Source organism: Macrobrachium nipponense, chromosome 1 (genome assembly GCF_015104395.2).
Source record: "Macrobrachium nipponense isolate FS-2020 chromosome 1, ASM1510439v2, whole genome shotgun sequence".
In the NCBI taxonomy this organism is placed as follows: domain Eukaryota; kingdom Metazoa; phylum Arthropoda; class Malacostraca; order Decapoda; family Palaemonidae; genus Macrobrachium; species Macrobrachium nipponense.
The window spans coordinates 126,177,423-126,202,368 of NC_087200.1; the positions used below are offsets into that span (position 1 = coordinate 126,177,423).

The 24,946-nt window shown below is 38.6% G+C and overlaps 1 protein-coding gene across 3 annotated transcripts in view; it reads left to right on the plus strand.

Annotated features, from left to right (window-relative positions):
* The window catches only part of LOC135219606 (adhesion G protein-coupled receptor L1-like), a 317,272-nt gene that overhangs the window by 199,641 nt on the left and 92,685 nt on the right, over positions 1–24,946 (plus strand). For all 3 annotated transcript variants that reach the window (XM_064256501.1, XM_064256499.1, XM_064256500.1), the window contains 5 exons: positions 4,801–4,972; positions 6,550–6,766; positions 8,541–8,730; positions 12,388–12,625; positions 22,400–22,500. In XM_064256501.1, coding sequence (XP_064112571.1) covers positions 4,801–4,972; positions 6,550–6,766; positions 8,541–8,730; positions 12,388–12,625; positions 22,400–22,500 — 918 coding nt within the window. The remainder of the gene's footprint in view (positions 1–4,800; positions 4,973–6,549; positions 6,767–8,540; positions 8,731–12,387; positions 12,626–22,399; positions 22,501–24,946) is intronic.

Below are 24,946 nucleotides of genomic sequence, written 5' to 3' on the forward strand. Positions count from 1 at the left end.
TATAGTGTGTTTGTCTGTGTGTGTTTGCACCTCTTGTACATTTTTGCTATCTCTAATTTCTTTACTTTTCCTTTTTTTCATTTCGTCCCTCTTCTGATTTTAGTAAAAAAAAAAAGAAAGAAAAACAGAAAGCAAGAAAGAAGAAAGCCTAGAAGCCGCAGGCTTGATTTTAAGTTGATTTAAAATTCGGACCTGGTCCAGAGTGCAGGTGCTCATGCAACGCTTGTGGCTTGTATGCTTTGGTAACTGTTTTTTTTCTGCTGTCTTTGTTATCATCTACGTTTTAGATTCTCAATTTGCCTTATTAAAATGTTTACCTTCCTCTACTTTTTCGTTCAGCTATCCTTTTTCTGTATAGTATGTACATAATTACTCGACTTAAATGAATTGCTTTACCTCTTGTATCTTTTACTGATTTATTCGTCAGTAGAGATATATATATATATATATATATATAGATATATTTTTATATATATTATATATATATATATATATATATATATATATATATACATATATATATGTAGTATGTATATATATATATATATATATATATATTATATATATAGTACATATATATATGTATGTATGTATATATAATATATATATTATATATATATATATATATATAATATATATATATATTATATATATATATATATATATGTATGTATGTATGTAATGTATGTATATGTATATATGTGTGAGTGTGTGTACATGGTGTCCATAAAGTCTTTTTACAATTTGAAAAATATGTTACAAAAGGAAATGAACAGCCAAATATGTGGAAATTATCACAAAATGACGAGTATATACTGAAGTTTTTTTTTTTTGCCTCAGTTAATACACCTCTATATGGGTACCATTAGTTGCATGAAGGACATGAAGACGGTACTCTATTTCTTTGTCCTGTTCACTGTAGCAAAGCCTCATCAGTGATGGGAATGGCATCAGTGATCTTTTGCTTGAGATCAGTGGTGTTTCATATCTTGGTTCAATACACAATACCTTTAACATAACCCCATAGAACGAAGTCCAGGGTAGTGGCATCTGGTGAACAAAGTGGTCAGGGTATTGGGCCATCCCTTCCACTCCACCAGTCTAGAAATGTTTGATTTAGGAACCCACGAACGAGCTGTCCCCAATATGGTGACGTACTAATATGCTGGAAAATGGTGGATGGTTGAAGGTCATCTCGTTGGGTGGCAAATATTCATTCAAAAGGTCATGGTAAACATCTGCAGTAATTGACCTCTCGTTGAAGAAGAATGGACCGTTGATTTGACTGCACATGATCCCACACCACACATGCACCTTTGGATTATCTCCATGAAGTTCCCTAGTCACATAGGGATGTACTGATCCCCAGATTCTCACAATGTGTGTGTTAGTTTCCCTGAAACATGAAAGGTTGCTTCATCACTAAAACAAACTCGAATGAGGAATGTTACCTCCTCAGAAATTTGTTCCATCATGTTAACTACAAACCTTGTTTTGTCTTGGTTTATCATTTGGCTGGATGCCTGTATGAGTTGCACTTTGTAAGGATACAATCACAAGTTCTTGTGTAGGACTTTGTGGACTGTTGAACGTGGTAGCTGTAAGTGTCTGGCAGTAGTACAGATGGACTTTGTAGGAGAGCGATCAAAGGCTTGTCTTACATGACCAGTGTTTTCCTCAGATGTTCTTGGTTGTCCACTCCTCCCTTTATCCAACACTGTCCCTGTCTCCATAAAATTTTTGTGCCATGCTTAGTTGTGTAGTTTCGTTGAGTCTGCCTATCCGAATTTGTTTCAATAAACCATGACACACATTGGGTCTTTCCTTGAGGAGTAGCCACTTTGTAGGGGTTCATTTAACAGTACCTCTTTCATCAACAGGGTACCTGAAGTACACAAATGCAATGTGACTAAAAACTTTGTTAACTGATGAGTACATAGAACAAATCTGAGGTAGGTATCTCATCCATGGCTTTTGTAATACATTTTTTGAATTGTAAAGAGAGTTTATGGACACCCTGTATATATATATATATATGATATATATATATATATATATATATATATATATATATATATATATATCATATATATTATTATATATATATATATATAGATATATATATATATATATATATGCCATTAAGCTACAAATGTCCTATAATATCCAATTCACTCTACCTTAGTATTAAAATATTTTCATATTTGTTAACTGAAGGGGACTTTTGTAGTTGATAATAATTCCGTCCTCTCGTGGATTCGAACCAGCGCATAGAGGAGAAATCAGGATTTCAGTGACGCCTTTACTGACCAGGCCAACAAGTGAGGTATAAATTGATATCGATTCACAGAGATGTGATAAAAATTCATAATATGGCTATGTGCGGCAAACGCACGTGCGTCTGGGTTATCATGGTAGAGGTGGGCTGATATCGATTCTGATTACAAATGCCCAAGTGCGACAATGATTTGTAAAGTGGGAATCGATATCAATTTATACCTCATTTGTTGGCTGGGTCGGTAAAGGCGTCACTGAAGTCCTGATTTTTCCTTTGTACGCTGGTTCGAATCCACGAGAGAACAGAATTATCATCAACTAAAAATTCACCTTTGGTTAACATATATTAAAATGTATTAATTCTGAGGAAGAGCGAATTGGATATTAATGGACATTTGTAGCTTGATGAATATAGTATATGAATCACGGTGGCGTGATAAAATAAAAATTCATTTATGTGTATATATATTCTACATAATATATATATTCTATAATTATATATAATCTAGTATATATATTATTATAATATATATGTATATATATACATGATTATTACCAAAGAAAAAGTGATATATATATATATATATATATCTATATATATTATATATATATATATATTACTATATATATTATAGACTATATATCATGAGTTATTACCAAAGGAGTGATATGACAAAACTGACAAAAAATGCAGAAATTCTAAGGAGTGACATAACGATAGTGTCAAAAACAAAATATCTGTAAAGAAAGGAAATATCTGATTATGTAAAACAGTGGTTTCTTCGTTTGAGAACTCCCAAAGGGCCAAAGGCCGCAGTTCAGTCTTAAATTGACTTCCTAAACTTTTAACCATACAGAAATGGTCTAATTAATTAAGATACTGGTTTATTATTTGTCAAGTTGTGCTCGAATAACACTGAAACAGTGTACAATTATTTTGGAGATACGTTCGTGCTGGGAAGATCCATTGTTGCTGGGGCGAAGAGGACGACCAAAATGACTCAGCAGCGTCACCCACCGAGAAGATTTCCTCCAACTGTGAATGGAGTATTCATCCCATGCAGCCATACAATCTTCCGAGAACTAATAATAATTTGGAAGCCTGGCACAGAAGGATTGAAACGGTGGTGGAACGTTATCACATGGGAGTTCTTTTAATCATTAAAGAATTTTTAAAAGAACATCGAACACACCAAAATATGGAGCGGCTGATTGCTTGGAATAACTAGCTGCAAAAGAAAGAAGAACAAATCCAAAGGGAACAGCGACTTGTTGCTGTTTTAGCCAGATATGGAACTGCCTCTCTTGATGACTACCTAAGGGGGATTACATACAATCTTCATTTTAATGCAGCCACTGTCTATGATCGGAATATGAGTGATGGTTAGGTTACCAGTGATGAAAATTAAAGATTAAATATTTTTTTAATATTTTAAAAATAGTTTTTTATGTTAAAGCAGTTACTGAATTTTTATGCCAAGTCCAATCAATAAGATTTCACTTATTTGTCCCTTTTTCTGTCATTGTCCCATCTCTACCCCCACTGTCACTCTTTTGAAATGTAACTCCTTTGAACACTACTTAATTAAAGAGTAACAAATTCTGTCACTCCTTTGAAAATACCCCATATATATATATATATATATATATATATATATATATATATATATATATATATATATATATATATATATATATATATATATATACATACACATACACTTATGCCTATATACAGGGTGTCCATAGGGTCTTTTCCAGATTTCAGACCTTTATTACACACAAACCATGTTAGGTAGAGGTATAAGGTTTTCTTCAATTTCAAGAACAATGACTAACGTTTTTTTACATTACTAATAAATTTCAATATGTGTCCCTTTGCTGCCCGGAGTACTCAAAATCGAAAATTCTATCTCAAGCCAGGTATTCTCCAACATCTCCATAGTACGATTGAGCGGCTGTTATCCTTGCTTTTAGGGTTTCAACATTAGGTACTGGTGTACTGAATACTATCCTTGATATAACCCCGTAGGAAAAAATCAAGAAGGGTAATCTCTGGTGAACGTGGTGGCCATTCTGTTGGGCCATCTCTCCCAATCCAGCGGATGCATCACTGACACTGTGGGTCTACCGCTTCTCTTGCGGTCTTCAACACTTCCCGGCTCTGTGAACTTTTTATACCAGTCTTTAATGCTTTCAAAATCTGGTGGATCTCGTCGATGCTCATTTCTGAACTTGCGTTGAACTGCAACAGGTGATTTTGTTTCGTGGTACCATAACACACACTGGGCTTTCTCCTGCAATGACCCCATTTCTGCTATTCTTCAGCTGGCGGATGGAGTGATCACAGTGGCATCTGTAGGCAAACAAAAGAAACTTTAGTAATTGCTCAACAGAATGTGAAAGTTGTACGGTCATAACCGCAATGATTTTAAAGTTCTTCATTTCATTTATCAGGGAATGACTTTATGGACACCCTGTATATGTGTGACCTGTTTTATGATTTTTATCTCTTCTTTCTAGTACGGTGTCCTAAAGAAATCCGGACAGTTCTGAATCAGACATACTCCCTGTCAGCCACTCCCCCGGGGGGATTTACTTATGTACAGTGCCCCAACCACAGCCTACCAACGGAATTAAGTGGGATATGGAAATGTGGATGGGACTCCGTGTGGGCAGAGATGCCTGACTTTAGGTAAGATTAAAGTGTGTAAGTTTCTGTTTTATATGGGTGATCAAATTTGATTATTTATATCCTCACGATGTGTTATAAATGCATGGTTATTACACTTGTCAATCATAGAATTCAAAACTTACCTCACTACAGCCAGATACCCGAACTCTTATAACAAATAAAATATGACTGAATACTCTAAAGGCAACAGTGATCCTTTAAAAACTTAACAACAATGTTAAGTATCATATATTAAAGTTTATCAAAACAATTGTGAAGTATTCATATATGCTAACTAACGCTAATCAAAGGGTACCTTACCTCTCCAGCAGACAAATGAAACCGCCTCTCCAATCAGAGTTACTTCAAAACTACAGGAACGAAATACTAATAAATGAAGCTATAGTAACACTTTAAATACAGAAATTTATTCATCATTCGAAATTTGTAATATAAATTCAAAATATAACTTTGAAGAAAAATTACCATTACTTGAAAAAACACAAAAATTAATTAATGAATCAAATTATTAAACAAGACTTGAATTATCAAGAAACACCAAGGTGTGTAAAATCTAAGTCAATCATTTTAAATCACAAAAACACAAAATGGAGATTGTAAAATGAAATAATTCACTACAAAATCTTACTTAATTGACCGGTCTAATAAACACAAATCAATTTCAACTACTTTCACGAAAATCAACTCGGTTTGAATAATACATCTTCAAACTTCAGAATATGTTTCGACTCTGGTTAAACTTGTAAAATTCGCTTGACCTTTTTACACAATCTCTCTCAAGCTTTCACAAGATTGCGTCAAATGCAGCTGCTTGAAATTCACTAAACAGACTTTTCTGATAGGCGCAGTTACGAGAAATACTACACTGTCATAATGTTTGTATAGATTTCACAATCAGTTAATAGAGTGACCAATTAAAACACAATTTACGTTACAAGGAAAAGTTTTATTAAATGGATCTGAGAGTGAGAGCGAGAACTTCTTTTGAAATCTACACTACACGGATTCTGAATATGAATTATGTCTTCAGTTGAAAGCAAGACCCCATATATCATTTTAGCAAAAAAAGGATGGCGTCATTAAATGCAAAACGTTTGGGACCAAAACGGACCCGTCCAGGACAATACGTGATCAGAGTCTAAATGACGTAATAGCCATGTGCTTGCTTTTGTGCAGTTATTATTCCCAGTAATTCTCAAAAGGCAAAACTTTTTGGATTCAGAACATATGGTAGCTTGATAAAATTTCCTCTCTCTATTACGTTATTGTTAAGAAACATTAATCATTCTAAATTGCACTATTGTGAGATCTAGTATACATTACATAAGACATTCCAATCATTATTATTACTATATATGAATAGCATTTTACAGTACACAATATCTCTTATAGTATAAAAACAATCATACTGTATACTGTATTCAAAACCAACATTACTTACAAGAGTGTAGCTACATAATTGTTTTTTCCCCGAAGCCGTTATCCAATTTCAGTATTTCTCTCGTCATGTTTGTCAGGTTGTTGTGGATACCTACTTGTTTTCTACTTAGTAAAATTTACTCTTCTTCCATCAACAGTAACTGTAGAACTCAATGGAACTTCTTTCTGGCCTCCAATGAGACGCACCCAAGTAGGGCAGCAGATAATCTGACAGCTGCATCGGTTGCCATAAAAGATAAATTTCTTTTACCTGGTGACATTTTGGCCATTGTAAGAGAACTTAAGTCTCTCTACGAACGGCACGCTGACTTGGATATTTTTGAAGAGGGCAAAAATGCACTGAATTTGAGTGAGGTGAGTATTTATGATAGCAACTCGATTTAGCCTGCTGGCAATCCACTTCCAAAAGATACTTCTGAACTTGAAAATGGGTAATAGTCTGGTTATTTGGGGCATTTAAAGAATTGTTAAGATGTTTTAAGGCATAAACACAACTTGACCATGCTGAAGGTGCCATGTTTCCAATTCAGCCATTTCCTTCGAATATGAGTCATATCCTTTTATAGATGCAAAAAGTTGGTCAGTCAATATGTGTATTATTTGTCACGTTTATTCAGAAAAAGTTGAGACAATCTGTTGTTATGGTTGGTTGTGTCACTTGTGTAACTAGATTAGATTAGCTGTTTTCTTCCTTGAATCCTCCCAGACAAGAAACCCATTGTTATTGGTGAGCGGCATCACTATAGTTTAGTTTTTTGTTTCCTTTACTTAAATGTTCTACGGCTTTCGCAGCTGACCTTTGCACAGTATTTCCCTTCTTCAGCTTCCCAGATTGCTCTTCTGATGGCAAACGCTGCGTTAAATAGAATATGATTTTGGTTACTTATAAATCACGAAGGCGTATGAGGTTGGAGGCCATCCGCCCTCACGCCTAGAATACGATTTATCAACGTATTCAAGCGAGGCAAAAATCTCGTGTCAGGCTCCCTTGCTAGAGCTTGGTTCGAACACAACAAATTAACAACCGCAGAGGCACTGGGAGGATACATCCGAGGGCGACAATTAAGGGAAGGGTTCATTTATTCTCTTAATTAAAGGCACAGGGAATAAATGACCTTATGTGACAAAAAAACTTCAACTTTAAACGTCGACAGCCGGTTTAGAGTCACTCAGATTTATGTAACTTCTTCCGGTCCACCTGGTCATAAAGAAACTGTATGAAATGCTTTATCTATTGGTCCGGAGGTCCACAACATTTCTCTAACTCTTTGACACTGTGCCACACCTTGGGGTTGGGCCCGTAACGAACGTAGAAAGTCTGTTCACAAATGTACCTACATGCGGCCCAGACATCGATTTTTCTCTACGGAGAATCTGTTACTCTGGCGTCATTCCCCTTGACATAACAGGAGATGCCCTTCGACATCATCTACGCTTGCTTCACTAGGATAAGAAGTAAATGAAAGATCCCGCCGACTCTCTTCTTGAGAAGCTTACCTGAACGGAAAAAGAAGTATAGACGGATTCAAAGTGTAAATAAAAAGATAGTCTCCGTAAGTAAAACCACTGATTTTAATAGAAATTGCACCCACACACACAAATACAATATATATATATATATATATATATATATATATATATATATGATATATATATATATTATTATATATATATATATAATATATATGATATATATATATAATTATCTATTATATATATAGATATATATGAATATATATATATATATATATATATATATATATATATATATATATGCTTGCGGAACGCTTAATTAACAAAGGACACAATAAGACTTTCTGCAAAACTCGTGAGCAGATACGATTGCATAGTGCGAACTTCTAGGTATTAAAAAAAACTGCAATATTCTCGGATAGCTACATTTCAAACAATCCGAAAACCATTTACTACCAGGGATTTAGTTCCAAAACTGAATAACGTAATAGTGTAATGCTTTTCAAATCAGTTGTGTGAAATCTTCGTGATGAAGGCGACTTCATTTGTAGATACCCGAGAATTTCCATGACTGGAAAATTAACCATTCAAACTCCACCACTTTGGTAATGCATTTCGAGGATTATTTAAAGAAACAATATTCCTTTTTCCGCAGAGATACGTTACTGCCCTCGTCAGTGTCTCGACAGTGTTACTGGACCAGCTGGAGTCGTGGCGGCTCATGCGCCAAGAGGACGTCAGGTTTTCATCGAGTGCATTACAGGAGAGCATTGTGAAAGCCGCATTGGCAGAAGCCAGATTGCTGACCTCAGACGCTGTGAGGAAGTATCCAGCAGCTAATGTAGGTAAGGCTCAGTAGATATAAATGACGCGTTGGGAAGCAGAGAGCATTTTGCTCATTATTTAAAAGGATATTTTTGTGTCGCGGAAATTTAAATTCTTGCGTCAGGTGTAAAGAAGATACTTTTCATAGTTTTAAGTGAATGGGCATACTTTTTAGCTTTCAGCTATATATACTGTATAAACCAGTTAGATCTAGATATTCAAGAATAGTGGTTTTCAAATGTTACTGTCAAACACACACACACTAGTCCCACAAAACTTAAGGGTGGTCGTTCCACCTTAGCTCTTCATCCACTTCAGAGAGATGTATTCCTTTAGGAAATAATCGACTTACGTTATTTCTTTAATATTAGAATGATTTTTTTATTGTATTTGTCTAGGTTAAATGTTGTGTTACAATACTTGTGAAGAGGGGACATTGCAGTATTTTGTAACATATTTGTAATGGCTAAAGCCCGAATCACACATCAGCGATTCAAGACCGCAACTGCATAAAGGCTTCGTTTGGTGTCAGTCGCCGACCTTGGGCTACAAAAAACAAATAAATAAATAAAATAAAATAAAAAAAACAGTTGATGACACCAGTACCACGTATGCAATATATAATTACGAAAGCGTTACGTACGTTGTACACATATGTCGCCGATTATCTAGGCCACGCCCACTTTTAACAGTGTTTTGCGGACGGCAACCGACGTACGCAGTGACATTACGACGTGCGTAACTGTATCATGACCACGTTGGATTTTATATATATATACACGTAACTTTGTTGCCATGTATCTTTACATGAAATTCTGAAATTATTTTTTTTATTAATCTTCATTCATTTCTCAAGTATAATTGCCTTTAAAATATTAGAGAGGGGTTGTAGTGTCCAAAGTTTTTACTGTATTGAACATTATAAAAAGTTATTATTGCGATTAGGAAAATGTTTAGTACATACACAATATAAACATTTAACAAAATTTATTATATTAGACAAGTATATATATATATTTATATTGAACATTAGCATGAGATTTTACAGTACGAAATATATAAAAGTTCAAAAGGAATTCACATTACCGTTCTTAGATAAACAGTTACGCAAAGTTTACTTTTGTTTATTGATTAACAATATCAAAAAGGAGAAACAACTGGCAATCAAAATAAACTTTTAATAGAAAAATATACAAGATTTCAATGTATATATACTTGCAGAATAACTTATAATATTATATAGCAAAGGTGCTACAAGAATTAACATTAAAACATTATTAGAGAAAACAATCATAAGAAATTTCCTTTTTGTTATTGTGTTAACAATAACAAAAAGGAGAAAGAACAGGAAAGCAAATTACACTATTTATTACAAGGATCTGTCGTGGTAATGACATTTGAGGGACTACGAGGCGTACTTGTAGCCGGACTTGTCGAACAGGGAAATATGTTATCCAGGAAACTGTCACTGGCGACTTGGCTGAGATTCGATAGTGTTGGGGGCGACGGCAGTGTCATGACTTGTGTGGGTGTTGACGACCCACCACCAGGAACGCTGCTTGCCCGAGGAGACAGGCGATCCCCTGAAACAAAGCTATTTGCTACGCAACACGTGGTAAAGTTGTTCCGGTTGAGAAGCTGATTGACTGGCAAAGGATGTCGAAGGCACAGGCTGATTCGCAAAGGATGTCGAAGGCACAGGCTGATTCGTGAAGGATGTCGAAGGCACAGGCTGATTCACAAAGGATGTTGAAGGCACAGGCTGTTTCGCGAAGGATGCCCAAGGAACAGCAGGATGAGGAATTAAAGCTCTGGGTGACGATATTTCTTGGTCCATTTCCGCAAACGCATATCACGTATGTGGGAACAGGTTGAATTATGCTTTCAGTTTTCCCTCGATGCCTTCTGTGGTCTCTGGACAAGAAACCCGATTTCTGTCTGAAGGTAATTATGGAAAGACAGGTCAATCTCAGCACAGTCCTTCGCAACCTTCTTCAGGTGGCGATTCCAGTTGGCCTCTCTGGGATTTGGATTCACCTGGTCAATGAGAACCTCCTGGCCACTTTGGCATGTGTAACACTTAAAGAAAAAAATATTATTTATCACACAAATGTCATATATATTTCATTGGAAAAATAAAAACCAGGAAAAAGATTTTGAAAAATCATGCGAGATGGTTTGTATTAATTTTGTATGGGGAAATATTGAAGAAAATTGTTGCAAACAAATTCTTAGGTTTGAAATTTTAATTGTTGAAATAATGTAGATATTGTGTTATTGTTATTTTTAGATAAAAAACAACAACAATACGGACTTTTGGTGTCGAGCTTCTTCTGTTTGGCCTCCTTTCCTCATTGGTGGGGACAACGGTCACGTCCCCATCGTACCCACCAGCAGCAGCTTCAGCTTCCTCAGGGGCATCAGGAAGGGCAGCGTAAGCAGCAGCGAACTACAGGAAAAGAAAAAGGGAAATTTATTAATATATTTGGAAACAGCAGGTATAACACATGAAAATCTTGTATATTATGATATCTTGGATGATCAGGAAAAAACACAACATATGAAATCAATACAGGGAAGAACAGTTACCCGTTTCAATCCTAGCATCTTTGGTTTTTCTGACAAACTGTGTTTACAAAGGAAGAGGTGTTCCTGCAGCCATTCCTCCAACATCCTCTCCTCGGAGTCTGACAGGACGACACAAGGAGTTTTCTCCATACGAAGCTCCTTGTCGTTGGCAAGGATATCCAACTCGGAGTTGGATTCCAAGACTGGTTCCTCCTCGACGTCAGTCGGGACTAAAGACATTGACTAAGATGAATCTTTGCTGAAATGGAACCGACGGGAGTCATCTGAACCATGGCTGGGGGCAGCTGCTTCAGATGTACTTAGCTCTGCAGTCCTTGTGTGCCATTCTTCCTCACAGTCTTCACAACGTTTTGCAGCATAACTGATGGTCCCACAAAGGGCACAGCAAGGAAAGCATCCAAGGCCACAAGAGGTCAAGGTAGAGTGTTGACCTGACAGCTGGGATGCTGCCTTTTATGGCTGGGATCGCAAGCGTCACAATGTGGCTACTGCGCATTGCGCAACCCCTCTCCGCAAACTGAAGGGTTACCAAGTTCATCGCGTACGTCACAATAGACACCGTACGTCGAACTCGCTACTTACATCTGCCATAATCTCATTACGTCAGTCGAGAGGGCATAACGACACTTACGTCGGCATGACATGACTTTTGACAGTTTGTGTGGCTTGATCACAACAGAAACATGCAACAGCTAGTTGTCGCCAACACACATCGTAATAACGATGTAATTCATTCGTATTATACCCGTTACCACACAAGTGGGTTTGAATCTCCGATGTGTGAGTCAGCTTTTAGTTATTTTGATAATCAGCATAATAAAACACACTGACACGATATGGTATTTTCTCGTACAATAAGCACAGAGAGAAATTTTCTCGTATAAACCGTTTGTTCAAAGTTTCTTTTTATTACATATCAACTTATTTAAATTTGTTAGGTTTATCGGTTGGCTAAACGAATGGAGTAATCTGGTTCATATAGCTGAACTTCATGTTCACCCTGTTGTGTATTCACCTAATTGTATTTTTCTTTGTCTATGTGCAAATTTCATCAGTGTCACATAATAATATCCCGTTTAACTTCTCAGATTTGCAAATTGTAAGTCAGCACAAAGATTACTTTGGGAAGAGAGAAAATCGTCTTTACAAGAATGAATTCTCCGAGGAAGATCAGCTCCTGTTGCCAGAGGAATTCTACGAAAATTACGAGCAGCCTAAAGACCTAGGACTAGAGAATTCCCCGGGCCTTAATGAGGACGGTGAACGCATAGTTGTCGTCTTCAATTCTTTCCGGAACCTCCATTGCCTTACAAACAATGTTCCTTGGTAAAGAATTAGACTGTAGGTTTTCACACATTGAAAACTGTTACCGAACAATTACATAGCTATACGCTTCTTACCTTACGGCAGTCGAAATTCCAAATTTCTCGGCGCTAATTGGCGCTGCTGACGTGTAGGTGATACAACCCCGCCCACTTTCGGGGATCCCCGGTACTACTGAGCTTTGCTTGACAATTCGTTTTCTGCCGCCCACGGTGAAACACCTGTGTTATTTCGCTGCAGTCAACTGTTCGCCATTTTTGTTTGACACCCGATTTGGTGAAGTACAATTTTCTTGGTTGTTTTTTGTGTTTTGACGGCTTTAGCTGCTTTCTTTATTCATCTGTTTAGTGTGAGTTATGTCAGATTCAGGTTCATCTGTTAGGTTTTGCAGCGAAGGCTGCAAAACTAGATTAGCCAAGTTATGTTATGACCCCCACTCAAAGTGCGTAAAATGTAGGGGGCAAGAGTGTACTAAAGAGCGTACATGTAATGAATGTGAAGATCTAGATGATCAAGGATGGAAGAGTTTTTTGTCTCATCTTGATAAGCATGGAAAAAGATAGGAAAAGAAAAGGCTAGCCATTAGGGCTGATAGTAGTTCTAGATTAGAGTCAAACTCCTTTGCCGTCAGAGGCAAGAAGCCCGCTTTGTCTTCTCCTATTTTGTCAAACGTCTCTCCTATTGATAGTCCTCCTACTTCAGTACAACCTTACTCCGGCTCAGGTTCCCCATGCTTCTGATTCCGACACCATTGCCCAATTAGAAAATAGATGGATAGGAAATTTGAGCTGCTTGCTAAATCTGTCATGGATTTAGGTACATCTTTTCGTGAATTTGTGATTAAGTCTGGTGAAGTGAAAAGTGCAAGTGTCGTATCCGAGGAGGCGGCTGTCCGTCCCTTCCACGTCTCCTAGACCGAGGTCACTGTCCCGCTCCCCAGCACCTGGGAGAAGACATTACCGTGAGTCGAAGGGAGACTGGAGGGGTTTGCCCACGGGCGGCCGTCGACTCAGTCGTGAATTTCGACTCGATTTCTGTAAAGAGACACCACTGGAAAGGTGAATATGTGTCTGGTGTAGGTTTGTCGTCGGACTCGGAGGTGTGTTCTCCTGATACCAGGCGAAAGAAGTGGAGTGAAGTGTCACGCCCGTTGAAAAGGCGCGCAGTGCCATTGGATAATTCGTCATCACCTGTGAAGAGAGGGAGGGAAAAGAGTCCTCAAACCCCGTCGGTAAGCTTTTGGTTTGGGGAGAACCCTGTGTATCTTTCGCCTAGTAGAGGTTCGGGTGCTGTTTGCAAACGATCTCGGGAGGTATCAGTGTCGGACTTCGCATGGTTTTGTCTCGCCGACTGAAACAAGGAAAGTTTCGACTCGTTCGCCGCTAACGAGAGAGAGAGTTCGACTCGCAAGTTTTCATCAACGGAAGTTGTCTCCTTCGCCCTCACCATCGGGAGATGATGCGAACAACAAAGAAGAAGCTTTTTGGAACCGTTGAGACAGCTTCAGGACTTAGTTAAGTCGTTGAAGAAAGTTAAGTCTTATACGGATGAAGAAGCCAAGCAGTCGACAATGTCGGATGGGGAGGATCAGTCGGAACAAGAGTCGAAAGCGGCTTCTGCTTACTCCAACTTAATGAAGTTTTTGTTGGCTTCTTATACGGAATTCGAGCCAGCTCCTCTATCTTCGCCTCCTTCTACCTTTGTTAAGGATAGGAAAGTACTTCGGCGAGTTTACCTAAACTGGTGCTTTCGCAATCAGCGAAAAGAGTCTTCAAAGAAGCAGAGAAGTGGCTGGAGAAGAAGAGGGAGTCTGTTAAAGCCGCCTTCGCTGTCCCACCGTCCAAGTTACAGAAGACATATAAATTTTATGCTACCGGAGACCCTACTTTGGGAGTCGCTGCCTCCGCCCAAGGAGATTTCTCAGGTCTGGTGGATGCTAACAGAAGGACAGCGTTTTCGTCGGCGAAAATTTTCTTCTCTTCGCCTGATTTCGACCACCTGATTAAGAACCTATTTAAGGTAATAGAAGTTTCAGCTTCTTAGACTTGGACTATTGCTGCATTAGCAAGGAAAATAGAGGATTGTCAGTCTCTGAAGATAGCTTGGTGACAGACTGGCTTGATGTATTATCGTGTGCCGACAAAGCAGTCAGGGATGGCTCAGGGGAGCTTGCATCTCTTTTTACTCTGGGCGTCCTAAAAAAAGAGAGAACTTTGGTGCTCTTTCACCTCCAAGGAGTAACTTCTAACCAGAAGTCGCTCTCATGTTTGCGCCTTTATGTAAGTCGCATTTATTCCCTGAACAGGTATTCAGCAAGTTCTCGCAGATCTAGAGAAAAAGTCTACCAACACTTATTGACTCGTTCGTCGACGCGACGTCCCAAGGAGACACCACCTACAGGAGCTAAAGGGTCACCTCTTCAGAAGCAACCTTTTTGCGGAGGAAGTCTAGATGGCAACCCAGACCAAGGACTAATTTGCGTCCACAGGCCACAACCAGTAAGAAACCACCCTCGAGACAGTCGGACAAGTAGGAATTTTACCCTCACACCACCTGTAGGAGCAAGACTCCGCCTGTTTTTGGCGGGAATGGAGTCAAAGAGGGGCGGAACAGTGGGTGATCACAGTATTAAGAGAAGGTTATGTGATCCCGTTTGTGCAAGATCCACCACTGTCGAGTATTCCCATCGCCTTGACAGCATACTCGCAGGGATCAGAAAGAGCTTTGGCTCTTGCCAAGGAAGTAGAAGCCCTGATTACCAAGAAGGCCATAGAAATAGTGGAAGACATCTCACCGGGCTTTTACAAACAGGCTGTTCGTTCCCCAAGTCCCCAAGTCATCGGGGGCTGGAGGCCGGTCCTGGATGTGAGTGCTCTCAATATCTTTGTTCTGAAGACGAAGTTTCATATGGAACCAAACCAACCGGTCGGTTATGTCAGCTCTTCGACCAGGAGACTGGATGGTATCGCTGGACATGAAAGATGCATATTTCCCATGTACCTATTCATCGGAGCTCCAGGAAATATCTACGGTTCGTTTTCGACGGCAGAGTTTATCAGTTCAGAGCGCTCTGTTTCGGACTTTCGACAGCCCCGCACAGTATTTACTCGAGTCCTGGCCCCGGTAAGTCGATGGTTACATTTGATGGGAATCAATATTGCTTTTTATCTGGACGACTGGCTTCTAAGGTCCGACTCCAGTCTCCCAGTGTGTGAGGGATTTAAATCGGACACTAATATTAACACAGCAACTGGGATTAGTAATGAATTTAGAGAAGTCACAGTTAGTACCGAGTCAGAAGATTCCATATTTGGGGATGATTCTGGCCTCACAAGTTTTTTTCGGGTTTTTCTCTCCCCAAGGAGAATAGTCTCCCTCCTTGCGACTGTACGGAAGCTGTTTAAACCGCTCGTCCTGCACGGCTCTGGAGTGGATGAGCCTGTTAGGGACTCTCGCTTCGGTGGAGACTTGTTACACTTGGTCTACTTCACATGAGGACGCTACAATTCTACCTAAAGACCAATTGGGACCGGAAAATTCAACCGGATTCGACTGTTATTCCGATCTCCGAGGAAATCAAGGAAGATCTTCGTTGGTGGTTGTCGGAGGAAAGAGCTCAGGAGGTTTGTCCCTCGAAAGAACGAATCCAGAGCTAGAATTTATGCCGACGCATCGGACTCAGGATGGGAGCCCTGTTGGGGAAAGAGAAGACATCAGGTATCTGGACGGAACAGGAGAGAGGTCTTCATATCAACATAAAAGAGCTGAAAGCAATTTTTCTTGGGCTTCAAAGTTTCACCCCTCTAGTCGAAGGGAAGAAAGTTGCGGTGTTCTCGGACAACACCACAGCGCTGTCATATATAAGAAAACAGGGAGGGACACATTCGTTCTCCCTGTACAGAATGACGGAGCATCTTCTTCTGTGGGCGAATGCGCACAAAGTGACTCTCTTCCCCAGGTACGTGCAAGGGAAGCTCAACGTTTTAGCAGACGAACTCAGTCGTGCGCATCAGGAGGTTCTTCCGACAGAGTGGACATTGGATATCAGAGTTTGTCAGGATCTATGCAGTTGTGGGGACAACCAACGATAGACCTCTTTGCAACGTCCAGGAACAACAGGCTTCCTCTATTCTGTTCTCCGGTCCCGGACCCGTTAGCCTGGAAAACAAAAGGATGCAATGCTTCTCGACTGGTCAGGTCTGAATGTTTACGCATTTCCACCATTTGCGATGATCAGAGAGGTATTAAACAAGTTCCAGAGTCACCAGAACGTTACGATGACTCTAATAGCTCCTTTTTGGCCCAGAAAGGAGTGGTTCCCGGATCTCCTGAGGATGTTAGTAGACTTCCCAGGCTTCTGCCACAAATTCCATCGCTACTCAAACAGCCCCATTTCGACAGAAATCACCAAGGGTTGTCGTATCTCGCTCTGACAGGATTCAGACTGTCCGGGACCTGGTCAGAGCGAAAGGTTTTTCAAGAAGAGCGGCAGAGGCTATTGCTAACTGTAGAAGAGCCTCTTCGGCCAAACTCTATCAGTCAAAATGGGGAGTTTTTAGAAATTGGTGCAGAGAAAGTCACACAACTTCTTCTAAAACCTCTATACAAGAGATAGCAAACTTCCTAATATATCTGAGAGGACGTTAGGAAGTTATCGACTTCGACAATAAAAGGATACAGATCTATGTTGGCATCAGTTTTTTAAACATAGAAACTTAAATATATCTAATAACTCGGACATCAGCGACTTGATAGAAACTTAAATATATCTAATAACTCGGACATCAGCGACTTGATTAAATCTTTTGAGTCCACTAGGACAAGGAGACCAGGTTTAGTGGACTGGAATTTAGACGTGGTATTGTCCTGGCTCTCTAAAGCGAATTTTGAACCTCTTAATTCGGCTTCTTGAAGGATCTTACTAAGAAGACGTTATTCTTAGTCGCCTTAGCTTCAGCTAGTAGAATCAGCGAGATGCAAGCAATGAGTAAAGAGATAGGATTTACACAAGACAAAGCTGTGTGTGCCTATACTCGGGATTTTTTAGCGAAGAATGAAGATCCTTCGAGCCATGGCCTCGTTTTCTCTCCATTCGAAAGCTTGTCAGGATTGTAGGGAGAAGAGGACGAAGAACGTCTTTGTGTCCGGTGAGAGCACTGAAATTTTATATTCCTAAAACAAAGGCTTTGAGAGGAAGTTCGAACCGATTGTGGTGTTCGGTTAAAGATCCGAGCCATCCTATGTCAAGAACGCAAATTTCGTCTTTTAAGGAGCCTGATTCAGGAAGCACACGTCAGTAAGAGATCAGACTCTACAGGTGTGTAAAGTTAAAGCCCACGAGGTTAGGGGCAAGTAGCGACTTCCATGGCTTTTACACATAATACGTCGCTAGCTCTATTTTGCAAGCTACGTTCTGGAGGTCGAGATTGGTTTTTGCTCTCCATTACCTGAAGGATGTAGAAGCAACGTTTGATAATTGTTGTCGTTTAGGACCTTTGTCGGTGATGGGCATGGTGTTGGGAAAGGAAGCATAGGGGGATTTGGTCCAATTCCCCTTCCTTTTGACTATCTCTTCGTCTTGATGAGAAGGTGGTCGAGTTTTGGGGAAGCCTGGGGGTACACGGTACCAGGAGTACCCGCCAGTTTTTATGGTAGGGTTTGTTTATTATTTTTTATGGTTATGTGTAGGTGATGGTCTTTGATTGTTATTTTTAATCTGGTCACAGCCCAGGGGCGCAAGGGCGCATATTATTTCATTCTGATCAACCATCGGTGAACCTCCATGGTTGCAGAATACCCACTAGTAGTAGGAACGATCCTGGCCACTACTGCCACGTTCCCTACAAGTGATGAGAGCGCCGACCAGAGGCAGTATTCTCCTGCAGCTGCTCTCTCACGAGGTAAGGTACTACAACATTCTTGCAATGTGAGTTTTTTCTTATTTGCATTTAAAGTCCATATACCCACCAGCCGGGTAATGTGGATTCAGCTATGTAATTGTTCGGTAAGTTTCATGTGTGAAAATGGTATTTTTATTATAAAATAAGGTTTCACACATACTTACCGAACAATTACATGATTAAAGCCCTCCCTCCTCCCCACAGATGGACGGGGTGGCTCAACGAATTGTCAAGCAAAGCTCAGTAGTACCGGGGATCCCCGAAAGTGGGCGGGTTGGTTGTATCACCTACACGTCAGCAGCGCCAATTAGCGCCGAGAAATTTAGGAATTTTCGATGCCGTAAGGTAAGAAGCGCTATAGCTATGTAATTGTTCGGTAAGTATGTGTGAAACCTTATTTTATAATAAAAATACCATTTTTTTTATTTCTTTTTTTATACAAGAGAAGGGTAATGTAAGTGAAAGTATTGGTTAGTTTAAAATTACAGTGATTTGACTTCTTTAATTTTAGGGCGTTTTTGTTCATGAATTTAATTTTGATTTAAAAGTCGTGGTCCAGTTGAAGTTTGTTGATCATCACTTTAATAAATGAGTCTCTGACAACAACATCTTTCTCAAGAACGTAATGTAAGGTATTTCGACTGTGAAGAATGCACCCGTTGAAAAATATGCTTTATACAACACTGAGTTTGAATTTGGTCTTAAAAGGAAAATCAATAATTATTGATATTGAACCTACAATTAATTGTCCTTCTTTTATTAATATAAGAACAGTTACTTGAAGATGATTACATGTGGTACATGTTCGTCATTGTAGTTGTATTGCTTTCTATGATTTAAATTCATAACGTAACTTCATGCAGCCCCAGTTATCACTTCTCATTTCCAACAAATAGTTTGATCTATCGGCTGTTGAACTCAAATAATTGTCTTTAAAAATAACTCTATAACAAGAATTTACTAGAGAAATTCTTTAGGTTTCTGTAAGCTCTAAGGTTGCAGGAATTCAGATTTTCAGTAATTTGTGTATTAGTCTGTTTTTGCACAGGTAAGACAGTTAATAAAGAAGTTGATGTAACGAAATAATTTATGAATGAATCTGTTGGAACATAGAATGAAACGACTTCTTGGTCGTTCATTGCCGACATTTTATACATTGGAAGGCAAACCTAATATTTCTCATTTACTAATCTTGAATCAAGGCTTTTCAAGATACTGTATGACATTAAGCAATAAGTTACTGAAAAGCTTCCATCTTTAAGCTGGAATCACACATCAAAGATTCAAGACCGCATATGTTGTAACAGCCGAATTACGACCTCATTACGCTCAAGTCTCCATGCGGTGTCACATACCAGTCATCGAGTTTGACGAATTCCGCCAAGTGATGGTGAGTGCTAGCTGCTGCACGTAGTTGTCGTGGTCAGCCACAACAATTGTCAAAAATCGTCATGTGATGCCGACGCACGAAAGTGTCTCGTTATTCCCTCTCGACTGACGTAGCTTAGTCTCCATGTGATTACGGCAGACGTAAGCTGCAATCTCGACGTACGGTGTAGGTTACAACATATGCAGTGTACTTGGCAACCCCTCAATTTGCGCATTAGTCACATTGTGACACATACGTCCGCCCCCCCTACGAAAGGCAGCTTCCCAGCTTTTATTTTCATATTTTGCTCAACATAAGTGTTTGTTCCAAGATTTTCAGTATTTTTATAGGCTTTAAGATCTTCCCATATACTACATGAATAAGACACACAAAAAACAACTTTAAAGGAAGTATATATTGTAATAATATAAATATTTCTGACCTGTAACTTTTATTCAGGACTTTCACTTAATTTTCTCTTAAAAAGATATATAAGTCAGTGACTTAATTCCAATCAGTACAGTTTATCAGAATGTTTTAAAGTATGATAAATAAAAAGGAATTTTCTAATTTAAGTAAAAATTGCATTTTAGATTTTCAGTATTCTTGATATACTTTGAGATTGTCATAAATAAATAAAGCACTGAATACAACTCTCAAGAAAATGTTTTGGGTAATAATATAAATATTTAAGAATTTCCAAATTTATTTTCATATTTACCAAGTTATTTCAATTTAATCTTATAAAGTATGTACAGGAATGTTCTATTGCTTTCTCGTTTTATATCGTTGAATCTTGCCAATGAACGGAGCCTGCAGGGGAGTAAACATAATCACGAAGGTGATCTCGTTGAGTCTTGCTAGTCACGGTTCCTCTCTGGCGGAAATTGGGGAAGTCAGGCTCGGTAGAGCACCGAGTCTTCTTGATCTGCCTCATTCGTGGCATTAGGATTTCACGTCAAAATTAAGTTGTGCAACAAACAAGCGACCAACACCATGGGCTCGATACGGTCATGCCGAAGAAGTATATGAGTGTGAAACACCAAATCTGTGGGAGAAAGATGAAAAATATTGATTTAAATTTTAAATGGTATACGAAAAGGTTTTTTTTTTTTATTAAATATGTATTATTTCTGTAAAAAAAAGAAATGGTATAAAAAAGGTATTTCATATTAATATGCTTTTAAACAAGCAGACCAAATAAAGAAGTATAATATTTGTGAACAATATTTACCTGTTTGCAAGTATGCCTAAGGGATTCTCCACTGTACGTCTTGCCTTACCTCGGTCGGTAAATATAGATGGGCTCATGTGCCGTCAGATTTCGTGCAGGATAAGGTTTCATCATATAATTCTTCGGAGTGGAGGCGTCATTCCAATGAAGAAATAGGGGACTGTGGGTTTATCTTCAGTCTCGTTCGGCACTCTTTCAGGGACAGGCAGACTGGCTTCATTCCGCTCAAGCATTTGGCAGAGCTGTGTCTTGGTAAAGGCACCACTATCAGACTCGGACCCTGTGACATCTACATCGCCGTACAGGAACTTGTTCATCGTCAACAACTCCAAGTAGAATTACAAAGTAGAATTTCCTATAGTTGAAGAATGAGTTCCTCCGTGCAGTGGGTTCTGGATTCTGACGGGTTTCCCGTTTACTGTTCCAAGGGTGTGTGGGAAATTCCAGTGTTCCTCAAACCCACAGGCTACCTCTTTCCATTGCTCTGGGGTCATGGGTATAACCACATCTTAATATGCGGTCACTATGACCCTACAAGTTTCAGGCACAATACCACAGATTGTGTTTGGAGCTACTCAGAATTGGAAGGCGAGGCTATTGTAGGATTCTCCAGTTGCAAGGAAATGCAGGGTAACTGCGGCATGCAGGCCTGGTTCAATGGACCGTCTCCAGAATGTGAGGTTTTTCTTGATGTAATGCGAGACCCATTCAACCATTTATTTAAACGCTCCTCTGTGATCCTGGTAGTGTTTTGGTAATGTAATGGAGTTTCAATTGCCAATTCTTTCATCAAGTTGTTGTAGTAACTTTTCTCTTTCCTTCTTTTTAAGTAGGGCCACACCCAGCATTTCCTTTTACGTCTTTTTGGCTTCTTGTGCTCTTTCATCCTGTAGGCACTTCATTACTCTTAACATCAACATAGCATAGTAATGATCCAACACGGCCAGTGCTAATTGAGGATCATGTAAGTTGTCAACTATCAACTTCAGAAATTCCTAGTCCTTCATCTTGTGCCTCTGTCTGCGCCTGGAACGGGAATGAGTGCCGAATTCTCACCACCCGCTTTATATATTTTTATTATTTATTTATTTTTTTTTTTTGTAGCCCAAGGCCAGCGACTGGCGCCAAATCAAGTCATTATGCCGGTCACAGTCTTGAAACTCCGATGTGTGATTCCAGCTTTAGACTTTGTATTATTAGTGAACCAATAAATATTGTCATTTTACTGTATTTACATCATATCTACATGTATGTCGAATCTTCTTACCAAACAGTGATCCTCCCAATGAAGAGGTACCTGATCTCACTGCGACACACCTGGTCAACAGTCGAATTATTGGTGCAACCGTTGGCTTTGGCAGACGGTGGCAGGCAGGTAAATAGTACTAATGCGTTCATATCTTTGCCCTTTTCTCTGTTTTCAGTAAGGTGACTTTTGAAATTCTTTGGTGATTAGGTACCAAGAGGGAATATATATGATATATATATATATTATATATATATATATATATATATATATATATATATATATATAGATATATATATATATATATATATATATATATATATGTATATATATATATATATATATATATATATATATATATATTTTATATATATATATATGAATATGTATGTATGTATGTATGTAAATATGTATACTATTTCTTTGTTATTTAAAATGTGTGTGTTTGTGTGACCATACGCTGTAGTAAGTTTGCACATGTAATTACTTGTATATTTGTTATTTTGCTTGTAAATGTTCAAAGGTGGCATAAGACTCCAAAGTGATCGAAGGATATCTGTCAGTTGTTACAAGTGACGTCAAATTCGGGTTTAATAGAGACGTCCCCACAACGACCCACAGATATTGATCCAGCTGAGGCTGAGTGTTCAGCCAGAGACGTAGAAGGGTTGGGGTGGGGGAAACTGGCCCTTGGATTCGGGAATCTGCTAAAATTCCGACATATGGGTTGGGATATTCATGTATTCGGAGGAAGAAAAAATTCTATAATTTAAAAAATAGCAGGAATAAAGAGGATAATAAACTTGTATTTGTAAGTTAACCAGGTAATAAATAATTGGACGTGAATTATGATTACCAATTTATCATTTACTTTAGAATATCCCCATTCGATTACAAAAATCAATCTACTTTTATTCTATGAATACAAGGCTACGTTTTTCATCCTTGCTGGCGATGGAGGAGGTGGGAAACTCCAACTGTAAAAAAGTCTCCCACAAACTCTGCTAGTGTTTCGACCACTGCATCCAGGAGCTATTTGTTGGCGTGGAGTTGAAAATTGCAAATACAGTGGTAAATTATCTCCAGTCAAATTCTCTGTGTGAAACTTTGCCATTCTTCAGTGAGGGGGCAGAAACCCTGGCAACTATATTACCTGCAACATCTTGTTCAGCAGAGAGGTCATTTTCGTGATTGAGGACTCAAAACCTACTTAGATTTACTATGAGCCACATCGGCGAATCAAGCCTGCGACCATCGTAAAAGCTATATCACGACTGAATGAGACCAAATTACGATCAAGTCTCCATGTTTCCTCACACTGTCGCCAAGTTTCACGACGTCGCCGAGTGATTGCGGTAACGAGCTGCTGCACTAATAATATAGTGGTCGCGGTTAAGCCATGACTACTTTCAAGTCCGATTGCTCTTTCAACTTACGAAATGTGATCACGGCAGACGTAATTTTGCAATTTCGACGTACGGTGTCCGTTACGACTTACGTGAAGTACTTGACAAGCCCTAAGTGGCACAGAGGAGGTGTACATTAGCCACATTGTGATATGTACGTTTTCCAGCTTTAAAAATAAGTTCAAGGGCAGAATTTAGTAGACAAAACTGCCTTTATTTTTATGTTTTGATTAACATATATTTGGAATTCAGGTTTTCAGTATTTTTATATATTCTTATAGCAGAATCTCAAATACATGAATAAGACACAAAATAAACCTTAAATGAAATATATATAGTAGCAATATAAATATTTCTAACAATTATACAGGACTTTCACTGAATTTTTTCTTTGAAAAATATGTCTGACTTAATTGCTATCGTATATTTAATGAAAAGGCATTTTCTATTTTAAGTAAAAATAGCATTTTAGATTTGCTTTTTTCATGAGATACTTTGAGTATGTCATATATCGATAAATATGACACTGAATACAACTCATAAGAAAATGTGTCGTTAATAATATAGTTATTTTAGAATTTCTATATTTATTTTGATATTTACCAAGTTATTTCAATTTAATCTTATAAAGTATGTACAGTAATGTTCTATTGCTTTCTGTTTTATATCATTGAATCCTGCCAATGAACGGAGCCTGCTGGGGAGTTAACATAATCATGAAAGGTGATCGTTGGGCCTTGCGCGCCATGGCTTCTCTCGGACGGCTTGGGAGAGTCAGGTTCGGTAATAAAGTTTCGTCAGACCTCCAGTGAACAGTTGTGGCCTCGTGTCACCGAGTCTTTTTGAAGATCCGCCTCATTCGCGACGTTAGGCTGTCTTATCTAAATTACTAGTAGTGTGCAACACACAAGCGACCAACACCACGGGCTCGATACGGTCATGCCGAAGAAGTATATGGGTGTGAAACACCAAATCTGTGGGAGAAAGATGAAAAATATTGATTTAATTTTAAGATGGTATACAAAGGTATTTTATATTAAATATGGATTATTTCTGTAAAAAAAAAAAGAAATGGTATAAAAAGGTATTTCATATTAATACGCTTTTAAACAAGCAGACCAAATAAAGAAGTATAATATTTGTGAACAATATTTACCTGTTTGCAAGTA